The following is a 22,640-nucleotide window of genomic DNA, read 5'->3' on the forward strand; positions in this document are numbered from 1 at the left end:
AAGTCCAGACTTTATAGTTGGTGTCCTGATTCAAAGAACAAATAGGATAATGCAAACTTATTCTGAAAAAGAACATTAATTAACCATTAAAAACAACCCTTTTGTTAAATAAATCTTATGTACGTAAAATATAAATTATAAATCTGCGTGCATCAATATTATCTATCTCTACTTTTTACCAATAAAATATTTTAGATTTTATGTATCTTCAATGGACAAACTAGATCCATATGTCATCTTAAAACATATTTATATGTATCAAGATCATATTTTGCATCATTACATTGCTGGTAATGTTTAAAAATTAACCTAAGAAAGGCTTATTGTTGACATTTTTTTTGCAGCATTAGGGTTAGTTTATTATATGTTTTTAAATGGTTAGAATATAGCAAAAAAGGTTTAAGAAGTATAGAAAAAAAACACATTTGCGGAGTCCAGGTAATTAATTTTTTATCTTCTCAAGCTCGCCCTTGATCTCGAAGCATAAGGATGTCGGTCGCCGCACATTGTTTTTGTCAAATATTTCAAAGGTAAAAACACCTTTATAGCGTCCACTTAAACTTGGACCACTGATCTTTTCAAGACGCACTACCATGACGAAAGGATCCATCACTAGAAGGGTCTGAAATAAAGAGCTTTCCTTAACGACAAGAAGGCAGAAAAATAGTCATAATTCTTACACCTTTCTGTTTTAGGCATTTTTCTTGAATCTCCTCGCGGTTTCGAACATATTTAAACCAATATTTGTACCAGTATTGATCTTTGTCGAACATCACGTCACAAAAGTCCGGCGTGAGCATGTTGAATACTGTCGGTTCCCAGGAACCACGGTTGTACTTCATAACTTCGAACCTGGACTAACGTCAAGAATCGAGTGGAGTTCTTTAGGTTTGATTTCAGCAGGACTGGACTTACGGAAATTCGATCGGTGCTCGGAAAACTCAATACAACGGAGGCATTTCCAGAAACATCAATCCCGTCGCCCTCCATAACCATCGACAGATTGTCCATGTTGATGGCTTCATGGATCCCAATCGCACCAGGTAAGCCGTTGAAGCATGACGAGAAGATTTCCGGCTCCTCGAGCACCAGGTTGTAATCTGTTGCCCAAATTGTGGTTACGCCCACAACGACTAACAACAGAGTTCGAAACATTTTTGTTTCCCAGCAGATCGGTGATCAAACCTTATATAGCTACTGACAATAGTCGGTGCTAATTAGAACTAATTACGGATTAAACATTACACCGTCCGTAATCCAAAATGTCATTGCAAGATCTCTTACACAAAGATGATCTGTGCCTGAATTATTATACAATCAAAATGATTACATACATTTAATAGGCATCCATCGGTTGAAATCGAATCGTTTATTATTCTTATTTAAAGTTAAATAGCATGTCGCGCACACTATAACCTTTAAAAAAAATTCAGTTAATATTATCTGTGTTTAAAAGGACCTAAATAATTTTTGCACTCACCAAAAGCTTACCTAGGTACTGATTTTAGCATATCTTGAGACTAACTAAATTATGCACTTAGATACTAAATTATTTGTTTTGTTTTTTTATTATTTTCCCTCGAAATAACGACAATTAGGCGCCATATGGATACAATACCATATACAAAATAAATATACTCCCAACAGTTGGTACCATTTACAAGCAAAAAATATTCGGTGACATCTGATAGTAATAGTATTAAAAACCAAACGGTTTTTAATTAGTATTTTTTCTGTATTCGGACTAACATTACACCGTTCGTGATCCGAACTTGTAATTCCGAAACCGAAACTCTGTGTGCATCAAGATTAGTCTTATTAGTCTTTACTGTTTTACCAATGTAAAACAATCAAGTTTATGAATTTCCAATATACGAATTTAGTAACAAATGCCATCTTAAAAAGTATTTACATGCATCAAAACCATCTTTAGCACCATTTTTAAATTATATAAATTATAAAATTATACACCATTTGTAATTATATAAATCCTCGCTGTTCCGAATATTTTTCCACCAATATTTGGACCCGTATTGACCTTTGTCAAACATCATTCCCCAATCCCAAAAGTCATCGCCAGATTTCTTGCAAAGATAACACTGTGCAACAAATCGAGGTCGATAAAAAAAATAAATTGGTGAGACTATATAGGCTTAAAAAATCTCGGTGTGCTGAACAAGACCTCATTCTTGGAATTTATCCATTACACTCAGGTATCGAGAAAAATTATCTTAAAGACGACTTTACAAGTTCTTTTATTCTAAATAACGGCCGAACTGAATTGTACTGCCTATACCTATGATATTTCTTCTGTAGTGCAACTATTTGTCTACGGATCCCCATATTCTAAACAGTGGAGAGGTTTTTTAAAAATGTTATATTTGAAAAAGAATGCAAACACTTCAAAAGACCTAAAAGCCCTTTGTTTGGTGGTGCCTAAAAGTAGGCATACAATTTTTGTGAAATGCCTACCAATATTAATGGAACGTTTTACATTATTGACACAATTTGAATTATTTTGATTACTACAATTTGTAATTTAACATGACAGGGTTAAAAAAAAGGTTTGTCAACCCTGTCATGTTAAATTACAATTTAGAGTGATAACAAAATTCCAAGAATGAGGTCGTGTTCAGCACATCAAGTCTTATTATTGTACATATGTATGTAATAGGTAACAGATAATAATATATAATTAATATACTTAATATACTATAGTTTATTATCACACAAGTTTTTTGATAATTTTGTCGTATAATTGATTTCTCTTATTTTAGTAACATTATTGCATAAAAAACTTACATGATAAAATTGGTTAAAACAAGAAGAGAAGCAAACTTTTTTTTCGCGATTGTTCCTATTGGAGCTATATGCAATGGTCCTCCGATCCTGCTCAAATTCAAATTTTGGGAAAGTTTCGTTTAGATAGCTCAAAAACTAAGAGACTAGTTCGCTAAGAAATGGTAGACTGGCATGCTGGGAACGATTATATTTGAACAACATTACTGCCTACAGTTGTCGGCTAGAAACTTAGAAAACAAAACGTGAAACTATTTCCACCCTCAAATACCTATACTGTTAAAGAGCACATTCAGTGCTCTCTTATCGCCCCGTGTGTTTGTTTTTTTTCTTGCGCACGCTCCAACAATTCCCAACCAGTTCTGTCTAGTTGATCACCAATAGGCGCAGGTGGGGCACCGAAAATTTAAGACTATACTTCACAGGATCATTTCTGTAGTCAGTCTTCACATACTTTCACACTAGCTGAAAGCCAAGCGCACCCGCGTTGATGAGTTGAATCGCCCTATTCGGCAGCGTGAGGATTTGTCCAGTGTCCTTTGGGACGCTGGGCTTCGATGATCGCTCGGTAACACGGATAGAGCGAATTCTGAGTGGTGCTCATTTTATTCAAATTTATTTAAAACAAACAAGAAATAAGAAAAACACAATTTGGTAGTCATTTCGCATAGGTCGGTGTTGAAGTATACTTCTTTATATAAAGTGGGCATAAAGAGCTTACGTGAAACAGTAACCACCTTATTAATTTGTTTGGTAGGTGTGTAGTATAGTGACCCAAGGGAAAACCAGAATTGGTAGTTGGTAAAGCTAAGAAATATTTTTCTTGGTATATTAAAAGAAACCAACGTTTTTTTTATGTGCCCCAAAATGTGTGGTTAAATGCTTTTGGTTTGGGAAGTGGCCTATTCCGTTACCCCACTTCCTGGTACCCTGAACGCGTTTCCAACTCTCCAACAGGAAAAACAAAACACTTGCGTTTCTATAATTATCATGAGCTGTAAACAACGGTGACTGTTGAGCCAACAACAACAACGACTAACCAACAGAGACATGTAAATTATGGCCCGTGCTTGACGTCAGTCAATGTTAACATCATTACAAAGCCAACAGAGATGCTGAAGCTACTTCTCCGGAGCAACTAAACTAAGAAGAAACTGAAAGCTTTCTTCAGTCGATAAGTAAAACCAAACTACTAGTTACCCTTTTTTTTTATTATAGTGGAGCTCTACATGGAATTGTGATTGCAAAATTTATTTATTTAATATATAAAGCAATCATAATGTGTATTTCTTTTTTTTTTTTGCAATTCTAAAATAAAAAATTGTTGACCATAAGAAATGAACCAATATCAATCTTATTTCAGTTAAATAAATAAATTATACATTTGAGCTTGCTGATAAACCTAAACACGCTAATAAAAATCATATTATTGTTGATACTTAATATTAATTTTACACGTTACGTTTCACAAAAAAAATGGGGTGATAAAAAACTAGGAGATTATTATTTCATTGTGTCGAGATTGCACTGTTTATGTACAAATGCAAATGCGCACAAACTCCCACAGTTTCCAACTCTCCCTCTCTCTTTCCCTAGCCGCCTTAGTGGAGCTCACTCCCACTCTTTCATACTGGAGCTTACTGAGTCTTCCGCTCCCGCTCTCTCGCTCTGTGACATACGTAGGTACTGCTGTCGTTTTGGGGCTCACCAGCACACTCTCAGACACTGCTTGCATGCTTTGGGGCTACTCTCTCTTTCTCTTTCTCATTTAAGACCTGTTCGTCTGTTGCTTGACGACTCTGGTCGCCTGTTACGATATATCGCGTAGAGGGACCTGCCTCAATGTTGCGCGTCAATTTTAGGGAGCCTACACTATAAAAATTGGTGACGCTGCGCCACTTTTTTTGCGCTGTCCTCTTCCCCTTTCCTTCTTTGTTGCCTAAGTTGGCGTTGGAGTTGGGTCGCCTGCGCGGAGTGCGCGACGCTTTACTTTGCAGCTTTGTCGCTCAACCGTTATTTGTAGTATGGAGATGCTTTTGGATGCTGCTTAAGTGTCTGCAGCTTGCCCTTTAGCCCGCTTAATTTTTGGGCTAAAAGCTTTTTTTACAATTTTAAAATATCGAGAAATCCTTGTGAAATAAGCCAGTCATTTAATTGTTGAAATAATATTTATTGGATTTAATATTGGCCTTGTTTCTTACATATCACACATGTATCGAACGTCCTTATTTTTTAAAATATTATTGGTAAATGTTTTGAAGCATTAAGCCTTGCCTGGCACAAAGAAATACTCAATTATTCAGTTCCTTAATTAATAAAATTTATAAAAAACTTATTTGATAAAAATGTTTATAGTTTCAGTTCATTGGTTGCTACGGAACCCATTTGGGTTTAAAAAACTAAATGGTATGCGACATTATATTTGAAGACCATAAGCCCAACAAATAAATGCACAGCATAGTTTCATACACCCCTTACTTAAAGCGATTTCAAAACACTAATTCTGTGGCACCCTAATAATGCATTATCCACAGAAGGTCCTTATCCAGAGTGTGCGTCAAGAGGGTTAAGCTATTGCTGCAGATCGAGAACGGTGGCCACTTGCGACAGCTCCAGCAGCTTTCAAAGCAGTTACGTTTTCACCGTTACTCCTCCGCCTTTCTCTCTACCTTCTCTTTTTCTCTTCTGGTCTGCTCTGTTGGCGGCTGTTTGCTGCCATCAGTTTCTGGTTGCTTGTTCCCCAAACCGCAGTTCAGCGTTGGCAATGCCGGCGGCAGCAGACGTAACGGTAAACGACAACGCCCCCAACAACAGCAGCGAACGATAACGATAACAACGACGACGACGACGACGGTCGCGTCTGATAGACAGCTGTCTCCAATTGGAATGTTGTCTCCCGGTTACGTCAGTCAAAATGACGCATCGTGTTTTGGTAACAGGAAAGCATAAAAACGAGAAAAGCAGACAATATGGGACGCTCTGCCACTGGAGCGCACAAGAAAATCACCACGAAACAAAAGAACAAAGCAAGTAGAAAATAAAGCGTAGTGTGGGGCGAAAAATAAACAAACACACACGACGCAGCGTCACGACAACAAAAAAATCCACCCTCGCATCGAGCGCTAAAAACTTGGTTGGTTTTTTTTCCGTTTCGTTTTCAATTAGGCAAAGTGCAGTGTCTGGGCCAGTTTGCCACAGGAAAAGGATGAGCAAACACTTTCAGTACAACAAAACGCTGAAACCCAAAAACCACATGTCAAGCAAAATTAATAACAGCTAAAAAAGTGATGACAGCTTAAAAATAGCTAAATTGTTTAATACAACATAATAATGGGTTTCAGTTGTTTTTGGAAGCTATTGGAATCGTAGTTTGACTATTAATCAGTCTGACGACTAATTAAAAAATAAATTTAATTACCAATATATTGTTTGCACATGCTGCCTAGAAATAGGCAATACTTTGAATGTTGCGTATACGTAATGCGAATTTTTGAAATCAATTTGTGCAATAATTTAAATTTAGTTTTATGTTAATAGACGTTCAATCAAATGGATACATTTATTAATATAAATTTGACAAAAAAAAAACACAGACTAATTTTGCCGTTTGTTAATTTTTATTTATATTTGAAAGTATTGCGAAGATGAATCTAATTTTACTCTTAACAATTTTTAAGAGTTAAAAGTCTTAACGAACGATATCATTGTTTAGCTGAACAAATTTTAAGCTAGTTTCCAGTCCACTGTTCAGCACTGACGGCGACGCCAACGCCAACGCAAACGGTTCTTGCCGCCGCTTTCACACAGACAAAAAAAGAGCCCAACAAAAAAGGGGGACGGCGGCGAAGTGAGTGAGTGTGCGTTGGCCATCGCTGAGCGCCTGCTCCTCTGCGGACAAAATTTGAGCAGATCCGCTCACAAAAAAAGCGTACGAAACAGCGAAATAGTGCTGGTCGTAGGTTCCACAACGTTCCAACCGCCTCCAGTGCTCCGTGGCTCCAAAGCTAATCGGACGAATGGCCAAGAGGCTCCACTGCTCCAGTGGCTCCAGCTGCGGTGGTGCCCATTCCAATTGGAAATTGCATGCGAGCACATGGGAAAAGTCCCCAACTGGTATTTCGAGCAGGCGCGCAGCTTTCCCAACTGCTCACTTCCCCCAAAGAGTTCCGATTCTGTCTCGCTTGCTCCGATAAGAAGCTATGACACAAAGCAGCGAGATAAGCAGCTGGAAAGAGACGGAATGAGGGGTGGAGGCAAGGCGCATAGTGCAACGAAAGAAAGGGACGGCGAGTCACGGGTTTAATCAGAAGAGAGAGTAACCGATCTTTAAGCTGATAACACTGGAATGCTGGTTAATATAATCCCAATAATATGTATGTAATGGCAAAATATAACATTTTACTACTGTAAAAAAAGTACCTTTGATTAAAATTAAAATAAATATTTAAATTAATAATGCCAATTTTCAAACGAGATTGGTATAGTAATAAACACTTTCAAAAACATCCCTGACGGTTAACTTCCGTAAACTAGTAATCTTAATACTTAGTAATCCATCAAAATTCATACTACCCAATAATGACTAATAAAATACTTTTAAAATTATTATTAACAAAAATTATCTCCAACTGAACTCTTTTTTCAGAACTGATAATTTATTAGTGGTACGATGTGACCCCTATATAAGGCTTAAGCTTCGGGTTTCGATCACTCAGTCGTGCGGCAAACGCAAAACTAAAAAGTATTCTAGTTATATAGATCTCACGGTAAGAGTGCAAAAAAGCAAATATATATACAAACATATAGTAAGAGAGCTGATCGCGAGTACTTGAAAACAGCTTTTAGATACCGATTCACCGAAAAATAAATGTTCAGTTTGTTTTTCTCGCCGTGCGAGTTTGGTGACAGAAAATAATTTTTATAGTGTAAAAAATGTTATTAACAAAAAATTATTTGTTCTCTTAACAGAGCTTTTAAGAGTAATAGTTTGTTCTTCTGTGACATTGAACACGAATTGTAATTAATATCACAAATTCAGTGGTGGTACTTTTCCATTCCCTCTTATAAACAATGCGAAAAAGCATCAAATTGTCAAAAGTGTTGAATGAGTCGTGGGCAAATGATTTCTGGAAAGTTTTGTTTTGGGAATTTCGCCATAAATCTTAGAGGGGCCTCAAGTGTTGAGATAGTGACCATATAACCCAAATGACTTTGAGCATGTTTAAGTTAAAGATTTCGCTGATAACTAGTACAAGATTAGTTTGGTAGACCCAATAAGGGTTTTCTGTTCTAGAAATATTTAATTTCTTCTACTTTCCAATCTTCATCTCCATTTAATTCTTTCTGAACAAAAAGCAATCGATTTATCACAGAAATAAATGTCTGTAAAATTCGATCAGTTTAAATGATACCGGTTATTTTTATTTAAAATATTAACTTTTAAAGTTTTAAAGTATTAATTAGTTCAAATCACTTTATTTATTAATCAGTTACAAATGAAATATCTGCATTAATTTCAAACATTTATTTTAAAGGCTTTCATATTCAAAGTTCTTTTATTTAAATTTTTTTTTTTAAATAACACATTATTTACTTCCTGATACAACTTGGACAGCGTCTGGGTTTTTAATAGAATGCCCTCTTTATAAAAACTCTAAAGTTATACGTTTATTCCCTCGCTTTTTCATTCAACTTTGAAACCAGTTGCGCGTCTTATACGCCGTAGAAGAGAACTCAACTCGAATCAGCTGCTGGAAGGCTTAAGAACACACCTATATAGAAAGACAGATTATAATGCTAAACAGGTTCATTGGCTTATCGGCTGCGATCGTGGGTCGCAGCAGTCGCAGCAGCGGCTTTCCGTCCTCGTCGCTCTTTAAAGCCGGGTGCGTATGCCGCTTTTCAGTTCAGTCGCTCGCGAAACTCGACTTCGATCGTAGCGCGTTTCAAGATGAGATCTATAGCTCAGCTCTCGTTGCCGCTGGCAGTACTGATGGTGGTGGCCTTGGCGATCGGCGATATTAATGCCTCCCTCCCACGCAGGGGCAGCAGAAATCAGAATCAAAACCGCACCATGTCCGCTGGCAAGGCTTTCAAGGTCCTGGTTACCCATCCCGAAGTGCCCCAGGAGGGCATTGATCTGCTCAAGGAGAACTGCGAGATCGTCCAGGTGCAGAGCGTTCCCATCAACAGGGCGGAACTTTTGGACAAAATCCGCGGAGTGGATGGAGTCCTCTGGGCTGGCCATGAACCCCTCAATGCCGAGGCCCTCGATGCCGCCGGTCCCCAGCTGAAATCCATATCCACCATGTCGGCGGGCATCGACTACGTGGATGTGCCGGAGCTGAAGAAGCGGAAGATCCCCCTGGGACACACTCCCACCGTTCTCAATACCGCCGTGGCCGATTTGGCAGTGGGTCTCCTCATCGCCGCCAGTCGCCGCTTCCACGAGGGTCGCAAGAAGATCGACAAGTGAGTGCAATATAATGAATTTTATAAAGAATTTACAAGGTTAGTTTCTTTGCAATCGCTTTAAATGTTAGTTTTAGAAGTTCCCTACAGTGTTTGTTTCCTATTCAAAAAAATGTTTTGGTGGAGTTTTATAAAAAGTTTCATGGATTTGGTACAAAAATAGAATTTATAAATATTTGTTTTAATATTACAAAATTATATTTTGTCTTAATGTTATTTTTATTTTGCAGAATTTAATTTCTTGTTTATCTTTAAGCATAAGAAGTTCAACATTTTCTTTTATGTAAAGTTGTTTTTTTTTTTAAATTTATTCTATTCTCAAAATGTCAAGAAACATTTTAAAATATGCTTAGAAAAATTTCACTTATATTTCCTTTCATTATTGTTTTTAAATGGTTTTGAATAGACCTATTTGTATTTTAAATATATTTTTAAGTATTTTATTTGACATTAATCCATTTTTATGATTTTTTTGTGAGAAACAAAATTGTTAAATGTTGATAAGTTTTGGGGCTAAAATTCTTTTTCTTATTTATCTTTTTCTTATTTACGCTTTTCTACAAATATAATCGTATATTTGGAAAATATTAAGGGTTTAAGTTCTCAATTTAAACGCTTCTATCCTCAAATTTAGTGACCAGTGGGAAAACTACCATCTCAACTGGCTGCTGGGCCAGGACATCCGTGACTCCACCGTGGGATTCTATGGCTTTGGAGGCATTGGCCAGGCAATTGCCAAGCGTCTGTCCGGATTCGACATTGATAAGGTGCTGTACACCACCCGCCGTCGGGTTCACAAGGAGATCGAGGAGGAGTTCAATGCCAAGAAGGTCGATTTCGATACTCTTTTGGCGCAGAGTGACTTTATTGTCATTGCCTCGCCTCTAACAAAGGACACACAGGGTGTGTTCAATGCCACCGCCTTCAACAAAATGAAGGAGACCGCTGTACTGATCAATATTGCCAGAGGCAGTAAGTATTTTTTAACTAAATGTAATTTGGACAGACTCTTTAAATGATTTACGCCACCACCCAGAAATTGTCAACCAAAACGACCTCTATGAGGCTCTCAAGTCGAACCGAATCTTCTCCGCCGGTCTGGACGTCACGGATCCGGAACCTCTGTCGCCCAAGGACAAACTGCTGACGCTCGACAATGTCGGTGAGTGGGACAATCAAAATAATTTCGGTTTATAGTTATCTACCTGACGTTTGGGCTCCCACCTACAAAATACTCGTATTTGTGGACGCCTTATCAATATTGCGATTTGGTCTTATCAGTTGAGTTAGTTGACAATGTCTTAAAGTATTGCGAAGAGATTTTAGTAAGGTTTCTTGAAGGTTATCAAAAATTGTAGGTTACAGTTTATGTTTCTTTATTTTGTCAATTTTTCGTCTTCTAACTTTGAAGTTCGTATTTTTCTGTGATTTATTATTCGAGTCTTTCCTAGCATTATCTTTAACTTATCATTTGCTGTTTTTTTTTTTTACAACTTTCAGTTATTCTACCTCATATTGGATCCGCCACAAATCGCACCCGTGCCGATATGGCCACTATTGCCGCCCATAATGTTCTGCGAGGATTGGCTGGGGAGCCCATGCTGTCGCCCGCCTACTAGGAAATTCAAATGGAAAATAGCATTTGAGCATTAACCAGTGTGGGAAGCTAATCCAGTGAAGTGTGAAAGGCCGCTTTGTGACCTTGGCATGCTTGTAGATGTGAAAATAAAAATTAAATTGTAAAAAACTCAAGTGTTGCTAATGCAAAGTTAAAGTTACTTTAAATATGGTTGATTACTGATTTCAGGGCTGGAAAATGTAATTACCCTTTCAAATAGTCTGGGAGCTTTGTTTTTAATGTAACTTTATAAAATAATGTATGGATCTAGTTAATCAAGGGATCGCTTTTTAATCACAGAAATTCTCAGGAAAACTAATAAATATTATTTAGTGGCCTAGAAAGAGTTAAATACTTACAATTTTAGATACCTATTAAAGGAAAAACGGCTTAAAAAATATACAAGTTAAACAAGTAAAAATAATTCCAATTTAATATTGACAAAAAGAAGTGACTAAATATTCTATTTTCCTTAAAGTGCCTTTAGCTAGATTAGACACTTAAATAAAACTGTTTTAGATATGGACATTATTATTTTAATCTACATTTTTTTAAGTTATAGTTGTTTAATGCGACTTGTGTTTTACTATATTAGCTATAAAATATGTTTGATACATTTTTACGCATTTTTAAAAGTTATAGGACCCCCTCTTAAGAGTATAATGCGAACTACTTTAACTTGCATGCTACTACGTCACAAACCAAAGAGTAATCTTAAGAGCTCAATTTGAGCTTAAGGGAGACAGAACGAAAAAAGCTTGAGAATTGTTTTGGGTTGGGAAAATTCCACTAAACAGTTTGCCGCTGCAACTGACCGCTGATAGTTGATAGCTTAATCCCTGTACTTTGCACTGATATGTCTCGAACCGCCAGTGTCTTCAAAGTGCTCGTTTCGCATCCAAATGTCCCTGTACCGGCCTTGGAACTGCTTCGATCCCGCGGAGCGGAAACCATCATCTGCCAGAGTGTGCCGCCTTCAAGGGAGGAGATCCTGAAGAAAGTGCCCGGCGTGGATGCCATCTATTGGGCCCACTATCAACCCTTGAATGCCGGAATCTTGGATGCTGCCGGATCGCAGTTGCGCTGCGTGAGCACCATGTCCTCGGGAATCGATTTTGTGGACGTGCCCGAGTTCCAAAAGCGGCAAATCCCCCTGGGTCATACACCCGGAGTGGTGAAGAACTCGGTGGCCGATCTGGCCATTGGTTTAATGATTGCAGCCGGACGGCATTTTCACGCCGGACGCACCGAAATAGAGAGGTATTAACAGCTGATTTTTGGCATTTGTATACAAAGAGAAAGAAAGCTTTTCATATAGAAAGCTTTTCGGACAAGGGTTGCCAAGTGGCCAGGTATTATATACTCTATTTAAGAGTGTCGTTTTAAGTTTTAACATTAAGTTAACTGGCCTTTAGGAACGCTCTTTTTTTCTTAATATATTAATTGAGTTTTTCTGACTGAAAAGAGTACATTTTCTAGTTAATATTTATCGGTAAGCAAAACTTTTATTTTTATGGCTAGACCATCCGAATTGCTTTTGAATTCGTATACCCAGAGTCGTTCGAAAAATGATCATCACATTGATAAAAGAGAACGATTTGACTTTATAGTTACTTTTCCTAACAGACTACAAACTAACCGTTAACATGACATTGAGAAATCATTACATTCAGTTTTAACCCGTGCATTAAAATTTTAAAATCCGAAGAAATACGATTTTAAATTTTATTTATTTAGAAGCAGACTTTTCTGAATTTAAGAGCTCTATTACATATTATATTGTTTTGAACTATAATATTCTAAAAATTTCTACCAGTTCACAATGGAAAACCGAGCAGATCAACTGGATGATGGGTCAGGAAATCCGAGATTCCGTGATTGGTTTTTTTGGTTTTGGTGGAATCAGTCAGGCGATTGCAAAGCGTTTGCAGTGCTGGGATGTGGCCAAAATCATTTACCACACTCGCACCAGAAAGGAAAACGACGGGGACTTTAAGGCTGAGCACGTATCCTTCGAAAAGCTTTTAAAGGACAGTGATTTTCTGGTGGTAGCAGCCCCACTCACAAACGAAACTAGGGATAAGTTCAATGCCCTGGCCTTCCAGCAAATGAAAAAGAGCTCGGTGTTTGTCAATGTAGCCAGAGGGGGTAAGTTCTTAAACATATGTATTAAATTAGAGACTTAATATAGTTGTTTACTTTTAGGCCTTGTCAATCAACCCGATCTGCATGATGCTTTGACAAATGGCAAGATTTTTGCCGCCGGCTTGGATGTCACCACTCCAGAACCACTGCCCGCCGACAATCCTCTTCTTAAGCTGCCAAATTGCGGTGAGTTGGAATTGAACTATCCTTTTTTTGGGTTGATCTATAAATACTTTTTCTTTTCTTAAAGTTATCCTTCCACATATGGGTACTCAGACCATGAAGACAACCATTGAAATGAGTTTACTAGCTGCAAATAACATCTTAAATGCCTTCGACGGTAAGCCCATGGTCAGGCCTGCCTACTGAGAAAAAATAAGAAGTAGTCAAAACTATATTAACTTCAACTGAAATTGAAAATTAAAAAACTTTAAACCAATAAATTTTGAATTAGGTACAAATTAATTTGATGTTTTATTTTTCTAATTCAATATTTTTGTTTACAATTTTATTTTTGTAATCTTGAGGCAAGCAAAATTAAAAAGGATTCATTAATTATTTTTCGAAGATCTAAGTCTTTTTAATATTAGTTGTAACCGCACATAATGTGGCTGAACAAATCTATATTTATGTTTTTAAATTCAAAAATATAATGTTATTTTCTATTATTTTTTCATAGAAAGTTCACTATAAAAACTTTCTATGCATTTCGTTGTCAGTTTTTCAGGTGATAAGTGCTTCCATTATCTAGTACTCTATAAAAGTCTGCCACCAGAGCTAATAGTTTGTCAGTCGTTAAACAAAAGAGCCACTGAAAACTATAGTGCTAAAAAATATTATTATTAGCTATTTAAGAGTTTCTAAACAGAGTTACGAGAATATAAGTAAGAGCTACCACAAAAAGCTCGTTATTAAATTTCGACGAGAGAAGAGAGAGTACTTCGGAAATATCCATACGGTGATTATCTACCAAGTGCTTGTCATCACACTTCTAATTATTTTAACCATCAAATTATATCTGTTTTGCCATTAAAGTGCCCCGAAAATGTTAGCAAATAAGCATTTCAAAGTGCTGATCGCGCATACTGATGTTCCCCCCGAGGGTCTAGAAGTCCTAAAGGAGAAATGCGAAATCCTTCAAGTGGAAAGCGAACCACCCAACAACAGGCTCGAGATTCTGGAGAAGATCAAGGGCGTTCACGCTGCCATTTGGGGCGGTCGAGATATCCTCAATGCTGAAATTTTGGATGCCGCTGGTCCGCAATTCAAAGCGGTATCCACCATGTCCTCGGGAATCAACAATGTCGATGTCCCAGAGCTAAAGAAGAGGGGTATTCCACTGGGCAGTACTCCTGCGATGCTAACTGTGGCGGTGGCCGATCTGGCCGTGGGATTACTAATCGCTGCAGCTCGTAGATTTCAGGAGGGTCGAAGAAAGATAGACAGGTGAAAAATCAGTTCTACGATTATATTAAAAAAATTTTGTTTCATCAAAAATCGGTTAGCCTTATCAAACTATTTTGAGTAATTTACAAGACTGAGAATATTTTCCGATAAATCTAAAAACTGACTGAGCAAGAAGGATGCAATCAATGTGATTCATCAAGAGGAAGATGTACTAACTTATATAACATTATTGCCTATTCTGAGTGATACAAGTTACATTTACGAAAGAATTACTTTCCCACAATTTATTGAACTATTATATTTAATTATACATTTAAGTGACAATTGGGATAAAGACCATCTGGACTGGCTGCTGGGACAAGACATTCGTGGCTCCACCGTGGGATTCTATGGCTTTGGAGGCATTGGCCAGGCTGTGGCCAAGCGATTATCCGGATTCGATATCGATCGAGTGCTCTACACCACTAGGAATCGTGTGAGTAAGGAAATCGAGGAGCAATTCAACGCCAAGAAGATCGATTTCGATACTCTCCTGGCGGAAAGTGATTTTCTTGTCATTGCATCACCATTGACAAAGGAAACCCAGGGCTTGTTCAATGCCAGCGCATTTAATAGAATGAAGAGAACAGCAGTGCTGATCAACGTTGGACGAGGCAGTAAGTATAACTATAACAATTTATTATATAAAATATTTTATGTAAGTTTACATTCTGTTTTAGAAATTGTCAACCAGGATGATCTTTATGATGCCCTCAAATCAAAACGAATATTTGCAGCTGGCCTAGATGTTATGGATCCAGAGCCTCTTCCGTCCAAAGACAAACTACTGGCTCTAGATAATGTTGGTGAGTAGTCTTAGCTTTTTTTAAATGGTTTTAGTCAATTGGAGTTTTTTATTAATTAAATTCTAAACATATTTTTCAACGACCTTTTTGTCGAAGTTAAAGGTCAAATAACATATTTTTGTTCAAGAAAGTAAACAGAGAGAGTAATCGCTCCCATATTTTCTTTTGAATTTTTGTTTCTTAGCTTTTTAGTCCCATTATCATAAGGTACTTCACTTATTTTTTCTTCCCTTACAGTGGTCACTCCACATGTGGGCTATGCCACCAAGAGAACGCGCATCGATGCTGCCACTTTGGCCTCGCTCAATGTGCTTCGAGGATTGGCTGGTGAACCTATGTTGTCACCCGCTTATTAAAAAGCAATAAAGATGTACCTTTATAATATAAACCTTATATGGTAATTGTTTGAAAAAGGATCAAAGGACCAAAAAGTTACTGAAACTTTCAGTCTGAAAGCTATAGAAATTCTTTAATAACTATTCGTAATAATGTTTCTGCTTTGGCAACAGATAGATAATAATAAAATATAAGTTAGTAATACATCTTTTATTCACTTGGACTATCCGCCTCTTTCTTGACGACATGGGGCAGGTAGAGGGGATCCCACTCCTCGCGCTGCAGGGCCTTCAGATACTTGATTCTCTCGTGGAGAACCCGCGGCATCAGGTCTGGTTCCTCCGTCCTATGTTTCTGGGCGATTTCCAGGGCCCTTCGCCAGTTGTGCATCCGCAGGGAGAGACCCACCGCCTGCTCGATTTTCTTGCCATGCAGCAGGATCGTCTCCGCCTCCAGCATCCTGCCCAGCATCAGTGAGTTCTCGGCCATCTGCTCGGCACTCGAGGGCGTCAGGGTCTTCAGGTGCTGCAGGTAGCTCACCTTGTCGATCTGCAGGGCCGCCGCGTAGGCCTCCTCGCTGATCTGCAGCTGGTGCTTCCTGGTGGCCACCGCAGCCAGGGTGGCCCACAAGCTGGCATGCTGGCCCATCCGGCAGATCTTCAGCGCCTGCTGCCATTGGCCCTCGAGCAGAGCGCGATGCAGGACCTCGCAGTAGATGTTCACATTGACTGGGAGCAGGGCACCGGCGCAGCGAAATGTGACCACCGCGTCCTCGAAACTCTCAAGGGTTATATGCTTGCCAAATTCACTAAAAAAAGTTAAAAAAAAATTAAAATAATTTATTATATTACTTTAGCAATTAGTCCTTTTATAAATACAATATATTATATATATAAATTATTCCCTTATTCCCATCCTTAGTCACAACAAATTATATTTGTTAAAAAAAATATTTGGAACAATGACGATTTTTACTGTTTTTAAACCACAAGAGCAGGGAAACCGATTCTTGTTTAAATATTTTTTCCAAACAGTTTTAGGTTTTTTTGCCAGTTTCCAGAAAAATGTCATATACAAATTTTGATAAAGAACTCTCACTAAAGAAATCTTTAAAGTGTTTGGAAAGATGTAAATTGATGGCGTAAAACAGAAAAGCTGGGAAAAATCATATATCATTAATGAAAACATGCATCGAATTTATAACTCATTTATATATATTACACATATTTTTATAGTTTTCAAAAAAGAAGTCCCTAAATAGAGTAATAAAAGTTTTTAAAGTTATTTATTTTTACGGGCAATCTTTTGTACTCACGCCGTATCCAGAGTCACAGTGGTCAGGGCAATTATCGTGGGATCAGCCGCCCCTTCGCCGGGACAATACCAGATGCTGTAGCAGGAGTCGTGCACACCCACCAGGATGTTTGTCTCGCTGGCCCACTTGATCGCGGTTAATTGGGTGCCTATCTTGTAGATCTCATCCGTGCGTTCGCCACTCAGGTTCCGGGTCTCACTCACAAACAGCTCCCGATTGGCGTCGATGAAGGCCACAAACTGATCATCGGCAGTTCCCGCTCGACAGGCTGCAATCTGGGCCAGTTGCTGCTTGGCCCTCAGTGAATGGGGATCGTACTGCCTCGAGGCACCTGGTATTAGGTCGAACAGGTGCAGCAAAGTCATATCGGAATTATCCCTAATGGCCAGGACATCCAGACCCAGTGAGAGTGAGCGCCAGGTGAGCAGGGGAATCTGCGCCTGGGAGCCGGGATAGCGTGGATTCAGGTGCAAACGACCCGTATAGGTGTACACCCATATCGATGAGGCATCCAAGATCATAAAGTATCTGAAAGAGGAAACAAATTGTATTTGCAATTAAATATAAATCGAGTAAGCACAAAAGTAATAAGAAAAATTCCTAGTACATATGTATTCCCAAAAAGAAATTGTCATCAAAACTTAACTATTTTTACATGAATTTTAAACTATTGGGTATGAAAAATTTCTCGATAAGACGTTAAAAATAAGGCCTTAATACTTATTAAAACTACTGCCTGTAGTTTTTTGCGTTTTGTATTTATTTATTTGTTGTTTTGATTTTCTAGTTCAAAAAATAATATATATAAACTATAGAGTTTCTCACTAACATGTTTCACATACGTATCACATTTTTCCTTATGCTCGTAATAGATGTAATAAATAACAAATAATTTCAATTTTTGTATTGTTTTATTTTGCTTTGGATCTGGTCATGTTAACTGAAAATATTTGGAAATTAGGCCCTAATAATGCTTTAAGTTAATTTTATATTTAATATATACAAAATAAAATAACTAAACCAACTAATTATTAATTATTTATTAATTATTGTCATTTTTTTGCTTTGAATTTGGTCATGTAAACTGATAATATTTGGAAATTAGTGCTCTAATATTGCTGTATATTTAATCTTATATTTTTTTTCAGGCCTTAATATATACAAAATTAAATAACTAAACCAACTAAACATTATGCTACTCACTTTTTGCCCACTTCAATGACCCTTGTATCGTTTCTGCCATCGATAATAATAGGCGTATTGATGTACTTCTCGTTATAGATGTGTACTTGATGGGTGGTGGCCACCACCAGATGCCCATAGCCCAGAGCGAAATTAACCACCCGCTGGGGAAAATCCAGGACATCCTGAGTGCCAGTGGCAATGTCCTTCAAGGCAATTGATTTGCGGCTTTTGCTGGTCGCCTTGAGGTTTCTGGAAATTAATTGCTGCTCAATGGCATAGGCCACAATCAGTTGACCCGTGGAGGAGCCACAGGCAACTTGAGTGCCATCGGCTGACCAGGAAAGGCTGAAGAAGGAACCCACACTAGGGGTTGGGAACCGAGCGCTGTTGTAGGACCACTAAAATGGAAATTCATCGGCATTTTAGAAATTTGAATCATATAATTCTGATGAGAACTCACCCCACTGCTGTGACACAATTTGAGCAGATTGAATGTGCCGACCAATAGGTAATCCTTTTCAGGATTAAATGCCACACTGGTAATGGCATATTCCTCTGCGGCACTGGTAAAAAGATTTGCTCCCTGCTCATCCCAGATCTTGAAGCGAAAGTCCTCGCCGCCGGAGGCTATCACGTTGGATTGAGTGGACCAGCTGAGCGAAAGCACCAGGCCATCATGGGCACGCCACTAAAATGGGAGAAATAAGTAATGAAATTAACTAATTATTTTTAAGCCTGGATAGAAATTACTTTGCTCTGGTCATTTTTAATTGAGAAGAATTTATTTAGTTTCTTTTTATTCTCAAGAGTTGCAATAAAAAAATTGATCTGTGTTATCTCAGCTGTAATCAAATTTAAAAATGACGATCCATCGTTTAAAATGGGAGACCGAAAAATAAATCGTAGTTCAAATGCCGTTACTAATATTACTAAATTTATGTTTTATTAAAATTCAAACATAAATTATCTTAAATATAATATTTATATTACTTTCTCTGACGTAACGTCATATCTCCTTTTAAAATTATTGTAAAACTATTAATTCATATATTCATTCCATGACTGTATGGGATCTTTAAATGTAAAAGAACTAACACAATTTGTAATAAATCTTTTCTTAAGCTCTGCTACTCATAAGTTAAAAATTCTTTTCCTATATACTAACCCTAATAAGTTTACTGTTGGCAGCAAGTGGCTTGATGGATATGTGTCCGCCCTGGCAAAAGACGATAGAGGTGGAATTGGGCGCCCAGCGAGCACAGTGGATGGCCTCCTCATTCTGCACCACCGTGGATCGCAGCATTCCCGATCGTGACCAGATCTTGATCACGCCATCCTCGCCGGCGGTCAATAGTCCGGCTCCATCGGGACTCCAGCGGCCAGAGCTTATGGCCGCTCCATGGGCCGAAATGCTCCGCTCCACACGGGCACTTTTGTTTAGTATTACGAATCGGCCGTCATTACTACAAATCAGCAAAGTGTCGCTGCCTTTTCCACCACCACTGCTCCTGCCGCCCAGCAGAAGCCAGTGCAGATCCGTAGGCACAAAGTCATCCGGCAACTTGGCCACCTCTACCGAGTCCCGGCTCACATCGCTCCACTTGAAGATCTGGTGGTCATCGCTGTTGGAAAGAATGTAACATTAAGCGTTCTTTATTTTTTTAATCCTGCTTACTAAAGTCCTCTCACCTCACAAAATAGATATCCTCATTGCTGCTCCAATCTACACAACTCAGGGGATAATTTGTGGTCTTACGGCTATCCTCCTCTGGAACCTCTGAGTTTTTTATAGAGTCTTTTTTGCAGACCCGCGTTCGCAACTTCATACCGATAATATTTTTCACAACTAAAAACCAAACTATTGTCTTTGTTTGGGCTACGAAGTTTGGTTGTCAAGCGGAATTTATAGTTTAATGTTTCCATGGCGATCGGGTTTTAGTATTGGCTAAATGGTTGTGATAAAGGGTGGTTTACCTACGTGATTCACTGGCTTACAAATTTCCCAAGCAACTTTTTTTGAGATCTCTTTATCGTATGGCTCATACATATACTAAAAATAACACAACTTATTATTATTATAATTTATGCAGATTGCATTGATTTATTTAATTTGTGTTTCGTGAATTTAATAGTATATAAAATTTTATTTTTAACGGAATTACAGTAATACCATTTTAGCAATGCCTAAAAGATGGACTTCAACCTTTTAAAGCAAGTTTTGTTTTATTCAGTTACATAAATAAAATCGTAACTTTACTATTTTATTGTCTTTTGATTTCACTTAATTGACATGATACTAACATTATTATCGACTAATTATAATTACATTGTTTCTCATACTTAGTAACTTACTTTTCTTTCTGGCATCTTTAAGTTGAACATTTTTTAATTGCCAGAAATTAAACTTCTGAAGTCAGGCAATTACTAATTTCCGCTTTTTTAATGAACGTTGTAAGCAAATTGTCTCAGATAAATAGTGCTCTGAGCTACAATACATTTTTTGGGAGTTGCTATAACAACCAACCTATAATTAAGGCAACCTGTAATAAAAATGCCAGTGACGAATAAGAACTTTTTTAAAAGTGTATTTATTTAGTCGAATGCTTCATGGTTTTTCAGAAGTTTTTGTTTTAACTACAGTTAACTACAGTTATACAGATTAATACCTTGCGATTGGTGTATTTCTAGTTATGATCGGACCATCACAGCACAATTTAAATTTTGAGGCTATATTTAGTAGCCTCTTGGTGCCCATCGTCACTACATGAGCTGCTGTTCAAAGTGATTTAGTCAAGCAAGCGAAACTGTTTTCAGCGGCGATTTGTCATAATCATTTTCAGTGACTGAGACGCAGATGAGAATTGTTCGAGCAAACAAGATTTGGCTGACGGAAATGCTGATACGTGACAAGATCGAATTAAATATAATTTCGATGGATTGAGAATCTTTCAGACAATTCATCAGCTTAATTATTGAATTTCTCTAATATTAACTACTATACACCTTTAGATGTTAATTGCTGCTCCTAAATCGCTTTCAGCATAATGACCAACATAAGTTCTTAGTAAGCTGAACTATTCTTAATCGATTTCCTGGAGCTGGCTTCAATTATTTTCTAATTTGTTTGCAGCCAACAATGGAATTTGATCAATAAATCGGAAAAAATCTGACTAATCATGCAAAGTACCCTAAGGGAACCCGCACGTCATTGTTCAATTTTCTTGGACTTGTATATCTGGACTAAGAACAATCAATCTAGTGGATGGTTGTCTTCGCCTTACTCTATAGGGTTTTGCTTTATCATACCCCAATTTCAACGTAGAAGGCGTAGTTTATTGGATTTTCTAGCCAAAAGTGACATATTTCATGTCCAATGAACTTTCTCAACTCATTTTTCATGTCCAAGTACTATAATTTCTATTGTGCTTGTCGCTCTATTTGTGTTGCAGTAAAATTTGTATACGGATTTGAGTAAATCGAACGACATATAGATTTTCTATGGGATTGTTTGGGATTGAGGTGGAAGTGTTTAGGCGATTATTTGTCTGGCCATTCCACTTGTCTTGGCTTTGGACTACAATTGGTCTTACAAAAACTTTATTCTATAATTGTATGAAATTTCTAAGAACAACATACTAAATGTATTTTTGGTTATTACTACATTTATATTTGGAGAAGTGGTTGAAACTAAAAGAAAAATAAAGACCAAAAGTATTTTTAGTTATTACTTGAATATTTGTAGTGTTTTAATGATTTTTATCCAATTCTATTTTTTAAAAAAGTTTTGAAATATATGTATATATCACTGATACAACGTAGCTTATTTATTTTTTCAAGAACAGAATTACCTATTATATGTTTTAATGATCCTCCCAAATAGATTTAAAACCAAATCTTGAAACGAAATTAAAGTTTACGTTAAGCTTATAAGCTATATTAAACTTGTTTATACTTTCCTCTTTTAAAATAAAATGCATCTAATAAAACGTTTTTATAACTGACTCGCACTGGTTTTATTCCCACAAAAAGTCGTAAAAAAATTCCAGTTTTTGGCGACTAATCCAAGACCAAAACAAACTTTATTAAATTCGAACGCACTCACTCAACCGCAGAGGCAATGAAAGACGAAACCTCAATATACCCACACTTTCCGATTTCAATTGGAAAAGCATTAAGTACTTGCAACGTTTTTTGGTGGCAAAGCCAATTTGTCCCCTACGAAATATTCCTCCTCCCTCGAATTCATTTCCTTATCAGAGAGTTGCACTTGATTAGACGGGCGACACTGATGGTCGAATCGAAGTGAGTATTGCACAGAAAATGTCTGAGGGTGCAAGAGTGACGATGACGATTGAAACGGCGACGGTGGCTGCCATTAGGCGTCAAATGGTGTGGTAAAACGCATCGACAGTGCAGCGCACAGTGGGTCAAGATACATAAATTGCACCGAGAAGTAGTTCATCTAAGGTAGAATGAATCATACATCAACAGTTAGTTTCCTAACGAGATGATTTGAATC

General features: G+C 37.5%; 4 protein-coding genes and 1 non-coding gene across 6 annotated transcripts; 3 read left to right on the forward strand and 2 right to left on the reverse strand.

Moving 5' to 3' along the window:
* Positions 1–323: 323 nt before the first annotated feature.
* Positions 324–1,155, reverse strand: LOC108141763. Its single transcript, XM_017265262.1, has 3 exons — positions 916–1,155; positions 681–857; positions 324–622 (listed from the first exon to the last, which is right to left on the reverse strand). Exons 1-3 carry the CDS (start codon positions 1,153–1,155, stop codon positions 443–445), a joined length of 597 nt encoding a protein of 198 aa, XP_017120751.1. The 3' UTR covers positions 324–442.
* Positions 1,156–3,207: 2,052 nt separating this feature from the next.
* Positions 3,208–3,397, forward strand: LOC121467901. The gene has a single exon (XR_005977926.1). It is a non-coding gene; the product is annotated as a small nucleolar RNA U3 (small nucleolar RNA).
* Positions 3,398–8,699: 5,302 nt separating this feature from the next.
* Positions 8,700–13,498, forward strand: LOC108141938. Its single transcript, XM_017265579.2, has 8 exons — positions 8,700–9,270; positions 9,905–10,242; positions 10,307–10,432; positions 10,771–10,887; positions 11,713–12,148; positions 12,705–13,036; positions 13,094–13,219; positions 13,284–13,498. The coding sequence occupies exons 1-8, from the start codon at positions 8,750–8,752 to the stop codon at positions 13,400–13,402; spliced, it is 2,115 nt and encodes a 704-aa protein (XP_017121068.2). The 5' UTR covers positions 8,700–8,749; the 3' UTR covers positions 13,403–13,498.
* A 164-nt stretch (positions 13,499–13,662) lies between these two features.
* LOC108142131 (glyoxylate reductase/hydroxypyruvate reductase) lies at positions 13,663–15,648 on the forward strand. Of its 2 annotated transcripts, XM_041710585.1 has the most exons (5): positions 13,663–13,991; positions 14,069–14,479; positions 14,759–15,096; positions 15,160–15,285; positions 15,523–15,648. In XM_041710585.1, the coding sequence occupies exons 2-5, from the start codon at positions 14,079–14,081 to the stop codon at positions 15,639–15,641; spliced, it is 984 nt and encodes a 327-aa protein (XP_041566519.1). In that variant the 5' UTR covers positions 13,663–13,991; positions 14,069–14,078; the 3' UTR covers positions 15,642–15,648. The 2 variants fall into 2 exon arrangements, with proteins under 2 accessions (XP_041566519.1, XP_017121315.1); XM_017265826.2 differs by having other exon boundaries at positions 13,663–14,479.
* A 168-nt stretch (positions 15,649–15,816) lies between these two features.
* On the reverse strand, positions 15,817–20,084 carry LOC108142129 (intraflagellar transport protein 80 homolog). Its single transcript, XM_017265825.2, has 6 exons — positions 19,811–20,084; positions 19,287–19,743; positions 18,582–18,809; positions 18,140–18,519; positions 16,937–17,464; positions 15,817–16,429 (listed from the first exon to the last, which is right to left on the reverse strand). Exons 1-6 carry the CDS (start codon positions 19,945–19,947, stop codon positions 15,832–15,834), a joined length of 2,328 nt encoding a protein of 775 aa, XP_017121314.1. The 5' UTR covers positions 19,948–20,084; the 3' UTR covers positions 15,817–15,831.
* Between the last annotated feature and the right edge of the window lie 2,556 nt (positions 20,085–22,640).

Source organism: Drosophila elegans, unplaced genomic scaffold (assembly GCF_018152505.1).
Source record: "Drosophila elegans isolate 14027-0461.03 unplaced genomic scaffold, ASM1815250v1 contig_814, whole genome shotgun sequence".
NCBI classification, from domain to species: Eukaryota; Metazoa; Arthropoda; class Insecta; order Diptera; family Drosophilidae; genus Drosophila; species Drosophila elegans.